The sequence below is a fragment of the Amphiura filiformis genome, chromosome 5, assembly GCF_039555335.1.
Source record: "Amphiura filiformis chromosome 5, Afil_fr2py, whole genome shotgun sequence".
NCBI lineage: Eukaryota > Metazoa > Echinodermata > Ophiuroidea > Amphilepidida > Amphiuridae > Amphiura > Amphiura filiformis.
Window position 1 is genome coordinate 1,497,501 of NC_092632.1, and position 13,692 is coordinate 1,511,192.

General features: G+C 35.8%; 1 protein-coding gene across 1 annotated transcript in view; it reads left to right on the forward strand.

Moving 5' to 3' along the window:
* The window catches only part of LOC140152447 (crystal protein-like), an 11,372-nt gene extending 2,420 nt beyond the window's left edge, over positions 1-8,952 (forward strand). The window contains exon 4 of the mRNA XM_072174766.1: positions 6,862-8,952. Within this exon, the coding sequence (XP_072030867.1) occupies positions 6,862-7,950 (1,089 nt within the window). The 3' untranslated portion in view covers positions 7,951-8,952. The remainder of the gene's footprint in view (positions 1-6,861) is intronic.
* Positions 8,953-13,692: the final 4,740 nt, after the last annotated feature.

The following is a 13,692-nucleotide window of genomic DNA, read 5'->3' on the forward strand; positions in this document are numbered from 1 at the left end:
CATATAATTTTGGAATTATCTTGCAATTTCTGCATGATTTTTTAGTAATATCTACAAGGATCTGTTAAATAAGCCAAACCATTATTGATTTCTATGCACCTAGCTACTGGGAAATACACTTGATCTGATCAATAATCATCTATTCATCGGACAATAGTCATCTAATTGGACAATGGCAACATACCATAATAGGACAATGGACTCAGCAGGAAGCACCCAGCATAGTGCCTACATGAACTTGTCTTTTTCTGGGTTCTCACATGCTGAAATATATTCTTGTGCTAAATGGCAACTCATTCCAAGAATGTTTTCTACCACAATTTCTGTTGACCCTGACTGTATTGATGAAGTAATATATCACATTGGAGCAATGTATGGATCACCTGAAAACAAAGGCAGCAAAGGACTGATATTTAGATCTGTTGACCCTACTGCTACCATCACTGTTTACAAATCAACAAACACTATATCCGTTCAAGGAAGACAACACTCTGAGTGGGTAGAGTCCATACTACCTGAAATAGAACTGAGAATGGACCCTCCAGTATCATCTGTGGAGCAATCTTCTTGTGACTCTCTTGATAGTGTTAGTGATGAGACTGATACCTCTTTGCCCTTCACATCCACCCCCAGGACATCTATATGTGAACAACTATGTCAACCCACAACTCAGGATACTGCATGTCAGACAACTTGTACAACTGCATCAGTTTGTTCTCAAACAGGAACTCCGAAATATGCGCACGAACAATTAATTGAACAAGCTGCTAACTACAAGAATTCAAGCAATGACCTTAGTAATGTCAACAAGGAACTGAAAACAGAACTCCTTAAACTGAGAGAAATTCATACACAACTTGCACAGGCCTACAATGAAATGAGCAATAGAAATGCAGTGCTGCAAGCTCAGGTAGACAGTTTAATGCACAGCAATCTCCCTCAACAATCATCAGAACTATCCTACGCTCAAAGAACATCTGAAAACAGATCCCAGATCCCACTTTCAAACTCTTTCAGTGTTCTCAATGTTGAGGAAACATTTGACCCCCCACTTACACCAACAGCGCCGAGTCTATCACAAATGACACCACCTAGTAATCAACAAAAGGCATCAACACCAAAGGTATCCCGAGCAAAGGCAAGCCCTACTAGTACCAGTACTAGTACTACATGTAGTAGTACTCCTGATGATAAACATGTCTCAACTCCAAGAACAACATCTGATCCTGATATTATCATATTCAGCAACTCTATTTGCAAAAGGATCAACTCTAGGAGATTTTTCAGAGGAAAAACGACTGATGTGATAGCGAAGAGCGGCGCGAATATCCCAGATGTACAAAGATTAGTAACTGATTATGAAGGAAGTAACAATGTTAACTGTATTATTTTACAAGCTTGGACCAATAGCACAGCCAGAGAAACTATAGAGACGTGTGAAAAACAAAGTAGGACACTGATAGAAGCTACATTAGTAAAGTTCCCCAACGCACACGTCATCATCTCTGGTGTCCTTCCCAGATTCTATCATGATAGAGGAAATCGCGTGTCACAAAAACTGAATCAAACTTTCCAGAAGAACACTAAGTTGAGTTCGCGTGTGTCATATGTTGACAATCCCCCAAGCTTTCTGGAAGGCACAAGACTCCGCGAGGACTTATACTGGGACAGAGTACACTTGAACAACTTTGGACTTCGTAGACTAGTATCAAATCTACGTAGAGCTATCAACCAATTTGTTTACCCTCACAGCCAACGTGTGGAAGGCATCAAGTAACAAACAATTATTTTTATCCTACTGATAGTGGTAAATCAGTTGATAGGAAATTAAATAGAAGTAACAAGAATGTTTCGAACAATAACATTCATATTGATCATATTAGGAATTCTATTGACCTGTATGCATGTAGTGTAAATGATGTACCAACCAGTAATTTTGTTACTACTTCTGATAATGTTGACTGCGATGGTGCATATAATACTACAAACTGTTTTGATGATGAAGAAATTAATAGAGTTAATAATGAAACTATAATTTTGAGAAACAATATTCAACATGCAATAGATAATGTAAATGGAAATGTTGGAGCTGTGAAATATTCTAATCATAATAATGATACATGTATGTTAAAACATGAAAGTGAAGTTATCAATCATGAGAATGCTAATGCCATTGTTAGGAACTCTGTACAGAAAACTAGTGCTGGTACATGTAGTAATGATGTTTCAGGTACATCTGTTATTGAAAATGAAATGTCTCAAGATGTTGCAAACAATGGTAATAACTTTGATAATGAAGAAATGGAAAGTGTTTATAAAGTCACAACATGTAACTATAATGAGTGTACAAAAAAGTGTTGTAAGTTTAAAGATAATGATACTGTAAATGTAAGTGTAATTAATTCTGGTATCAATGAAAACATAGGTAATTCTACTTTAATTGAAAATATTCATGCTAAAAATAACTTATCTGTCTTGAATGAGAGTGTAGATTATGATACTGATATTAATAATGACAATGTTAATCATACCACTAATTGCTTTAATAATCTTGACAAGACCTCAGATAAAAATAATATCAGTAGTAGGCCCAGTAATGGTGATAAAGTGATAAATGAATTAACAAATAACATTCACATTTTAAATGAAAATAGTGTTGAAAATGATATTAGTGAAGCTTGTATGAGTATCGAAAGCAACAGTAGTCTAAATATATCAAGTGACAATTCAAACCAAATCGGTAGAAGACAGTAATAGTAATGATTATAATCACTTGAATAATTTTAATCCTTACAAAGCTCTTAATACTCATGGGAAAAATATTGTTTTAGCAAACCTAAACATTTGCAGTCTTACTGGTAATATTGATGAGCTAAAACATATACTTAATGATAATCCCATTGATGTAATGGGACTTGGTGAAACTTTCTTAAATGAACATATATCAGATAACATTATAGATATTGATAATTATTTTTTGTATAGACATGATAGAGTACTAAATGGACATTATGTTAATAATAGACGTGGGGGTGTAGCTTTTTATGTTAACAAAAACTGTATTCACAAAATAAGAGATGATTTAGCTTCAAATCAACTTGAACTGCTTACTATTGAACTAATGCCTCTTAAAAGGAAACCCATTATAGTTATATTATGGTATAGAGTACCTGGGTCTTCTATTGATCTATTCAATCATCTTAATCATCTTCTTCAAGTAGTTGAGTCAGAAGGTAAAGATTATATACTTATGGGTGATCTAAATTGTGATCTATTAACAAGCACTCCTCATTGTTACACAAATAGACTTAAAGAAATTTGTGGTAATATGAACCTTGTACAGCTAATTAAGGAACCAACAAGGATAACTAAGAATAGTGAAACACTCATTGATGTTATATATTGTACAAATCCTTCCCAGATATGTGATTCTGGAGTAATTCATGTTGGTTTAAGTGACCATTCAATATCATATGCAATATGGGGAAAAAAACACAGGATATGTAATGAACCAACAAATGAAAATGATGATGATGATAAAATGCATGCAGATAAACATAACTTCAGAACACCTCGTTCTTACAAGAAATTCAATGAAACTGACTTCTTAAATGATTTGTGTCAAACAAACTGGGATAGTGTATTTAATACTGGTAATGTTAACATTTCAGCTGAATTATTTGAAAAGTTATTTCTTGAAGTAATTGACAGGCATGCACCTTTCAAAAAGCATAGAATTCGTAAAAAGTGTTCTCCATGGATTAACGATGATGTGCTAAATATGATGCGTAAACGTGACAAACTTAAACAAATTGCTATTAAATCAAGTAATGATAACAAATGCTGGGAAAATTTCCATAAAATTAGAAATGAAACTAACAAACTTATAAAAGATAAAAAGAAAGAGTTTCTTAAACAAGGTGTTGATGCACACAAGAATAATATTAAAAAAAGCTGGGAACATCTACGGCATATTGTTCCATCCAAAGGTAAAAATACAAAAATCTCTGTTATTAATTCTGAAAACGGCCTGGCACTAACTGAACCTAAGGATAAAGCAAATGAATTGAACAATTTTTTTTTGCTAATATAGGCCCTAAACTTGCAAGTAAGATTCCTAAAAATAACTTTTGTAATTATGAAGTCAATGAAAAGCAGCCAACTGATCAGTCAGACTTTGAATTTGTAAATGTAACTAATGACTATGTATTCAATCAACTCAATAAGTTAGCAAATGATAAAGCTACTGGTTTAGATAACATCCCATCTCGACTGCTGAAAATAGCATCACCAGTAATCACACCAATTGTAACTTATTTAATAAATAATTCTTTTGCATCATGTACTTTTCCTACATGCTGGAAACGTGCAAAGGTGATTCCTGTATTTAAAGCTGGTGATCCCAATGATCCTAGCAATTATAGACCTATTTCAATTCTAGTTGTTATCTCTAAAATTATTGAAAGGGCTGTGTTCGACCAACTGTACGAGTACTTAAATGTAAATTGTTTAATTAATATAAACCAATCTGGTTTCCGGCCATCTCACTCCACTTCTTCTTCTCTCGTAAACATCACGGAGGATTGGTATAATGAAATTGATAAAGGTAATTTAATTGGATTATGTCTGCTGGATCTGAAGAAAGCATTTGACACCGTAAACCATAATATCTTCTTGAGTAAGCTTAAAATGTATAAAGTAGGTGAATATTGTATTAAGTGGTTTACTAGTTATCTTTCTGGTCGCACCCAATGTACATCTGTAAATGGGATACTTTCAGATTTTAAAGAAACTGTTTGTGGAATGCCCCAGGGCTCAATTGACGGACCACTCGCTTTTCTTATTTATATAAATGATTTACCAAATTGTGTTTCTCATTGTAAAGTTAATATGTATGCTGATGATACCGTGCTGTACTATGCCTCTAACTCGCCAAATGATATCATGGAATGTATTAATAATGATTTAAAAATTATAAATAATTGGTTACAAAGTAATAAACTTAGTCTTAATACTGATAAAACTGAATTTATGCTAATAGGATCTAGACAAAGACTCAATACAATTAAGGACAGTGTTAAAGAATTATCTATCAGCATAAATGACATAACTATTAGGAAAGTTAATAAATGTAAACATCTGGGTGTAATTATTGATGACACATTAACTTGGAATGAGCAAATCAATAATGTACGTAAAAAGAGCCTAAAAGGTATGTTCATGCTAAAACAATGCAGGCAAATTGTCTCCCTAAGGATATTTTATGTACTGTGTATAATGCTATTGTTCTGCCACACTTAGATTATTGTAATGTTGTATGGGGAAATTGTGGTGTTACTGTTTCAAAGAAACTTCAAGTTATTCAAAACAGGGCTGCAAGAACTATCTGTGGTGCAAAATGGGACACACCTAGCAGAGATGTTCGTGCTGAACTTAACTTGAAACCTTTAATTGACAGACAAAACTCAAATTGTTTAATTTTAACCTACAAAATCTTAAATCATCTTGCACCTCCTTATTTGGGTCATATTTTCAGTCATGTAAACAACAGTTATAATTTCCGTCAAAGCCAAAGTAATGTAACTATACCCCTGCCAAGAACAGAGTACAAAAAGCGAAGTCTGTCTTATAGAGGTGCTGTAAGCTGGAATGAACTAGAAAATAATATCCAAAATTCTCCAACATTATATACTTTTAAAAATAATCTTAAAAAAACATAATGACATGCCTGTAAGCATGGTAAGTAACCATAAGAGTATCATAATGGCTTTTGACAATTAATAATTTTGTGATTGTAATATGTTTAAGCCTAGATAATAAGCTTTTGTAATTGTTTGTTATTTTGTACATGTATGTTTGTTTATGCACGGCCCCAAGGAAGAACAACTTTTGTTGAATTGGGCTTTCCGTGTTGAAATAAAGTCTAATATATTTCGTTGAACTCAAAATTATACTGATGTTTATTAAAATTAAAGCATTCAATAGTAAAATGGTCATAAAGAATTAAGAATATCAGATGATTAGTGACAATAAAATTAATTGAATGCAACATTATCTTGCATAATTATAATGGCTCACTTTAATACTGAACAATTCTGAATTTGGAATCTACCAGTTTATTGATAGCGAACCACGAAAATCCGACTATGGACTTCGAATTTTAAGCAGAACTTTAAGCAGTCCATTAACCACAAGTACTAAGCATGGTATATTACAAGACGCGCTAGATGTTTGATGAGCGATTAACTTTCGCGTCAACACAAAAGCACCGCAAATACCACAGATAGTTGTGTACGGTGTAGTTAATGGTAATGGCGCGGGCTCGGAAGATTTAAACCATAGCGAGATATGGGCGACCAATCACAAGGCAGATCCATTTAAAGATGCATTACATCATGGCTAATTTTAGTTAGGCCAGAAATTGGCCTAACTCTCCATAGAGTCCCGTGTTAAAAATCTTAACCGCAAGGCAAATTCAGTAGTCCACTTGGGAAGCTAACAAACAGAGGGAGTGCGGTGACTGAAAAGATCAGATACAGATATGAAAATCTATCAGTTGCACACAAATCAATATAAATCAGAGTTTTATGCTTAAAGGTAATAGCCAGAGTATGCAAAATGGGCAAGTGGACTACGGAGAAGTCTAGTCTAATTATAGCTAATGCTCTGATTGAACAGCTAGAATGTGCTTTTTAAAAATTCCTAGAAGTTACCCTCCGCTCACAAAACACCAAACACCTAAGTGCTCTAAAACTCTCAAAACGCTTTAAGGCTAATAAAAGGTCTTGCATTTGGGGTTTTTTTTAAGGAAAGAACGAAAAAAGAAAATAATTTTTCACATTTATCTGTATTATCCTGCAGGTAACATTATTTGGTCAGAGTGCTGGAGCACAGGCAGTATCTTTGCATCTTACAAACAGTAAGAGTGATCGGTATTTTCAACAAGCCATAATAGAAAGCAGTCCATTTACCTTACCTTATCGTCATCACACCAGCTCCGTTCTTCAAGGCGATCTAACTGCTGCATTACTGAATTGTCTACCAGGTGATCTATATTGCCTTCGTAAAAGATCTGCTAAAGACGTCACAGCTGCCGGTTCTGAAGCAGGGAACACCATTGCCTTAGATCTATTTGAACCTTTACAGCTATTTGAGCCCTGGGGTCCTGTCATTGATGGCTGCGTAATCAGAACACATCCTTTGAATGCATTCCGCGATGGTCAATTCCAACGCAAACCATTATTAATCGGTACGGTAACCGAAGAGGGACGAAATTATATCTGGGAAAGTTTTCCCAAGAAACCTACCCATTTACAAGTCAATGAATATTTATTTTTAATTTTTGGAATACGGAAAACGCTTGAAATTTCTCGGGAATATAACTTTACGGAATTTGAGGATTTGCGTGAGCCAATGTCAACAGTTGCAACAGACTTTATATTTGCATGTTCTACATTCAACGGAAGTCGATATATTTCATTGTATAATGAGTCTCAAGTATTTCATTATATATTTGACCATGCAATTTCTTTTACTTCCGTCTGGGGCCCAAACTACACCGAATGTTACGGCCATGTTTGTCACGGATCAGAGCTCCCGCTCTTGTGGCGCTCTCAGTCGTTGCGTGGTTACAACTTCACAGAAGAAGAACAGCAACTTGCTGATGCTATGAACAACTACTGGAGCAATTTCGTACATACAGGGAATCCAAACGACAACAGTTGGAAAAATAAGTCTAAGATAAGCGATTTCATGAAGACTAGTGACCCTAATAAAAATGAACGGAATATCAAGTCTAAGAATAGAGACAAGTTTTTGACATGGCCGCCGTATAGGGTTGATAATGGATGGCAAAGTATATTGTTTCAAACGTCTGGAAACAAATTACTAAGTAATTGGCGGGAAAAGTGTTGTCAATTTTTTGAAGACATAGGTTATACACCAAGATAATAATAACGAAGTCAAGATGAACTACCGTAAAGATTCGATAAAAGGCGCACGTGGGCTCATTTGCCTTAATTTCACACACAAATAGAGAGTTCCCTCCTTTGAAAATCCCAACAAGAAGGATTCGTGCCCTATTTGCTGATGGGATTTTAACGGGAGGTTACTTTTAATTTGTGCCTAAAATCCAATTTTGTCAATTGGGCACAACTTTACGGTATGTACATAAAACTAGAGTAGACTGTAGCTTTGAACAGCAGATACCTCGGATACATCGTGGCAACATTTCCTCACTTTTTATTGTCTATTAGCTTGAATTCAATTATACCACCAATATGCACATTTTTGCAAAGCCATAGTGCATCGAAATTGTGAAAATGCCACAGTGCCAGCATTTCGATAGACTAGGTACATGTACATTTTACAAAGCTACGTTTTTGACATTTTTGGGTAGAACTTGCTGACCACTATTTAGCCACATACCGACAGTGTTTCTAATAATTATCAGATTATCCGATATGTCGATTCTGATTTGATTTGGTTCGGTTCATGGGGGCTCCATTAAAACACGGCTTGGGACAGACAGGAATTGACACCCTACTCTCCTCGAAACTGACTGCGGACTACGTGTACACGAGACCCACGGCTTAACGCCCATCCGAATGGCGGACTGTGTCATGGTTCATTTACCAAATGTACATACCATGGGGGAGAGCGGAATTCTGAATTATTAAACTACAGTACAGATGTTGTCAATTAAATTTACTTTTCCACAATTCAATACCCCAGCAAGTTCATCACAGGGGATCTAAAGGCCCGGTCACACTGTGACGAATAGGGGTGAACGGCAAGCGACGTTAAGCTGCGAATTGCAATTTTGAATTTACCGCCACTCATCGTGGGTTGCCGTTAGTTGTCGCTGACGAATCCGTCAGCGACCGCAGACGGCCGAAATTATTCGTCGGGAAATTTTCAACATGTTGAAAATTTTGTGACGACAAAAAGGTAGTTGTGATTCCGTTCAAATTTCGTTGGAGACCGCAACCCAAATTTCTTTGACGTTTCCATACCGTGCGAAGCCGTCTCTAGTCGTTTTGAGGTCGTCACAATTTCGTTGGTAGTCGTTGTCAACGACCATTGACGAATAAACAACGGCAAGCGACGTCACATCTCGAACCCTGACGACACGTTGCGGCAAGCAACGAAATTGTAACGATCTTGGTGCGACAGTGACTTTTTGTCCGGAGAGTGACGGATATTGTTTGCGAGTATCGTTTGCGAGTACCTGCGGCATTGAAACGGTGGTCTGCGATGGGTTACGATTTTAAACGATGGTCAACGATTTTAAACTTTTGTGCGATTCATGAAATAGATATATGCATTTGTAGGATTGTAGAAATTAATCAAGTCTTTTTTATGGTCGTTGACAACGACTACCAACGAAATTGTGACGACCTCAAAACGACTAGAGACGGCTTCGCACGGTATGGAAACGTCAAAGAAATGAGGGTTGCGGTCTCCAACGAAATTTGAACGGAATCACAACTATTTTTTTGTCGTCACAAAATTTTCAACATGTTGAAAATTTCCCGACGAATAATTTCGGCCGTCTGCGGTCGCTAACGGATTCTCAGCGACAACTAACGGCAACTCACGATGAGTGACTGTAAATTCTAATCAAGTCTTTTTGTGCGATGTTTGACGTTTTATTGACGTCAGTTCGATTTCAATAGACTACCCGGCACGATGCAATTTTAAAGTTCATATAAAGAAAATAATATCAATAATAATCAAAAATATTAATATTTCTGATTATTATTGATATTGTTATTGATATTGATGTTAATATTTGTGATTATTATTGATACTGATATTAACATTTTTTTTAAAATTGATATTGATGATAATATTTTTGATAATTATTGATATATTGATATTGATATTGATATAATAGTTTGGATTATTATTAATATTGATTTTAATATTTTGATTCCTATTGATATTTATATTAATTTTTTGATTATTTTTGATATGTGTAGTATTTGTTATTATTATTGATATTGATATTAATATCTTTGATTATAATAATTGATATTTATGTTAATATTTTATTATTGATATATTATTGATATAGATATTAATAATTTGGATTATTATTCATATTAATTTTTACTATTTTTGATTTTTATTGATATGTGTAATATTTTTGATTATTATTGATATTGATGTTAATAATCCTGATTATTATTGATATAGATATTTTAGTTTGGATTATTATTGATATCGATTTTACCATTTTTGATTATTGTTGATATTGATGTTAATATTTTTGATTATTATTGATATTGATATTTTTGAGTGGATGATCTGAACGTTGTGAAGAGTGGGAACGCCAAAGGGGACTATACGACCCGCACACACACAGGCTTTGATGTCGGCTGCTGAGTCACGTCATCATCACTGCAATCCACCGTCAGCTGCCGTTCCTTGCCGCAAGCAAATCCGCTGCCAGCCGTCTAACCTCGTTGCTTGTTGTCGGGCTCCGTCAAGACTTCGTCACTCACCGCCCAGACAACGTCCGGTTTTGGTCGCTAGTCTCCGTTTCCTGCCGCAGCCTTTCGTCCCTTGCCGTCGTGTTGTCGCTAAAGGTCGTTCCCACTCGTCAGCGAATCTTGTTTTTCCTCTTTTTGTCGTCGCTTTGCCGTCAACATTTTGTGATTTTCACGTTCGTCACCTTTCGTTGCTTATCGTCCGTCATAGTGTGACCGGGCCTTAACCTATGACCTCATGCACCAAAAGCAAGAATTGCCGATTGTCAACATTTGGAAATAATAATAACGTACACTTAATAAAGCGCCGGTATCCGTCGAGAGACGCTCATGGCGCTTTGCAAAAAACAACAAATGTACGATGATACAAACATATTATATAAACAATTAATGCCAAAACAGTTCATCAGTGTTGTATAATTCATGATATGCATTGAGTCAATTAAAGGCATTTTGGAACAAATGTGTTTTCAAGTTTGTTTTGAAACTACACAAGCTCTTGGCAGAGCGAACCGAAAATGGCAGATTGTTACAAATGTTTGCAGAAATGTTTACATGAAATGATCTGCTGCCCCACTGGTTTCTGTCAACTGTTTCTTGAAGACGTCCTTTTGTAGCAGAACGGAGGTTACGAGCTAATTCTATTTCTTAAGTTAACGCACAAACATTCTATACGGCGCCAATAAAATATCCTTACACTTGGAAAAATAATCATAATTTCCAAACTGAACAATATTGGGGTATTATGACACCACATTGAATCCAATGTGAATTCAAGAAGCAAAGTTACAATCATTTGATCCCGCATTTGATAAGACGAAGGTCCGGTTTTAAAAGTGACAAACTGGCCTATTCAAAACTCCACAGACTAGACATCTGCTTTGAGAGTGGTGAATGGCTAATGTATACGTTTGGCTTTAATTTAAAACAAAAGGAACAAGAGAAAACTGAAACAAAAGAACTGACAAATAAAGTGAAAGATATGAAAAGTACAGAGAAGTAAAAACTGAAATAAAAACTGCTTTAAATAACGCTTCATTGAAGAAACTGCGTTGTCTCTTTGTTTCGCTTGTTGGAATCCTTTTGCGCCTGTATAGGCCAGTTTGTCACTTTTAAAACTGGACCTTCGTCTATTCAATTGCTTGTAAATTTACTTTTTTAGGTCACATTGGATTCAATGTGGTGTCATAATGTGCAGGATTAGATAGTGCATCTATTAAAAAAACAAATTTACCCCAATTCAGTTTGGAAATTGTGATTATTTATCCAAGTGTAATGATACTTTATTGGCGCAGTATATATTCCAAACAGTATTGGTACACAGAGTAACTGATACTAGCCATTTTCGTGTTCGAAATTTTCAAAAATAAGGAAAATCTAAGAAATTTTCTTTTTGCTTTATTTCTGTCTGTATTATGTAGTATTCAACCGTAACCAACCAAAATTCAGCTCATACTGCAGTTACTGTTCATTTTCCTATACACAATACACAGTGCTCTCACCATTGACGTGTGACCTCTACAAACAGTGTATGTTAAATGTATAGTGCATTGCCAAGTTAACGTCACTGTGTGAAAAATAACCGGCCAATATTTTTTGTACTCTCTGAAATTCTAGAAATTATAATTTTGTAACAATTGTCCTAAATTTTTAGCTAATTTAGCTGTTTGGAAATATTGGCACTTTGGTGTTTTAGTAAGGAAGGGCACGGTATGGCCTGCAAAATTATGTGTGTAAAGCGAATGCAACTTTTAGTAACTAGGGCCTATCACTCACTTGTGGGCCGCTCTCTTCCAACGGGCTAAACCACTTGACGGATATTTTTGTACTTGCTGTCAATCAAGAATAATGTATACATTACATGTAGGCTAAAAACTGAGTAGGTGGGGCATCTGCAAATGTTCGTACCTCCCTGATATGTAAATGATAACAACAAAAACAACTCCCATATCTGTCCATAAATTTGGTCAGTGGAGCCAGTCAAGGGATTTCAAGTGGGTGATTATTGATTGGCAAGTGCCATATTTGGGTATAAGTGCAGTCGACCATTCAATGCGGGGGATGGGCTAGGCTGTAACGATTGATTTTGCTGGAGTAATTTCCTGTTGACCAGGTTTAAGTACTGCAAAGGTCGAATCATGTTTACTGTGCAGCATAACTACACTATGTGTTGTAGTAAAACACCCCCACTATACGCATCAGTGTGCCGTCGATGTTCGTCTTTGATGGCGCTGTGTGTGTACACCAGTTGTGGCCAGGTGGTGGTGGAAGCGATATCGCAATTTTGACGTCGCCATTGGATTAACACATAATCATGAAATCTTCACAAAAATTCTAAATTTGTTATATGTGGTGTCAAAGCAAAATTATCTTACTCTAAAAACGTTGGGGTATGACAATGTACCACACTGTACGTAGGCCTATGTTATTTTTCAATTTATAAATGCTAACCGTGTATTTTGAATGGGGCTGTCAGTCTTGTATTTTCGCCAGCCTCGAGCGTCACGTGTCGCGTGACCTATGCCGCCTGAGTTGTGGCCATCGTGTATGCGACACTAATAATCGCCATAGACTCTCAACAATCATGATAATAGGGTGGCATATAAATAGAAGAAGCAAGAATTTCCAACGATATATAAAGTACAGTTGTGCGACACAACTGCGCTCTTGGAGGAAGTGATCTGATTCTGCCTATTGAATCTATAGCGGCGTAATAATTTTAAAATGAGCTACTATGTTTTCGGACCAAATTTGTCCTCAAATTTCATGCAGGTAGCCTTATTCAAAAAAAAAATTCTGAGAATAAATATCATAAGAAGAGAATGCACAGTATATATTAAAGGTTAAGGTCTAGTAAGGATTCTTATTTTAGTAAATCGTTTTATTCTGAGCAAAGTGGAACCTTGCTAGTGCTTGAATTGGGGGATGCACTTCAGTATCATCTAAATTAGAGGGATGTTGACTGTCAGTGAGTGAGAATAAGATGAAGTGCCCCCCCTCCGGGTCTATTTTCCACTTTATTTGGAAAGCTTACACCGAAAGCTACTAACAATGGATTTCGTTAGTTGGATACGCGTTGAGTCTGACACATTAGAGAAAAATATAATGTTGATAATAATGGAATAAGTGGTTCCCGATTTCTTTTATGGCTTGATGAACTTGGTGATTTCCAGTGCTCCACATCTATCAAAACACGAAT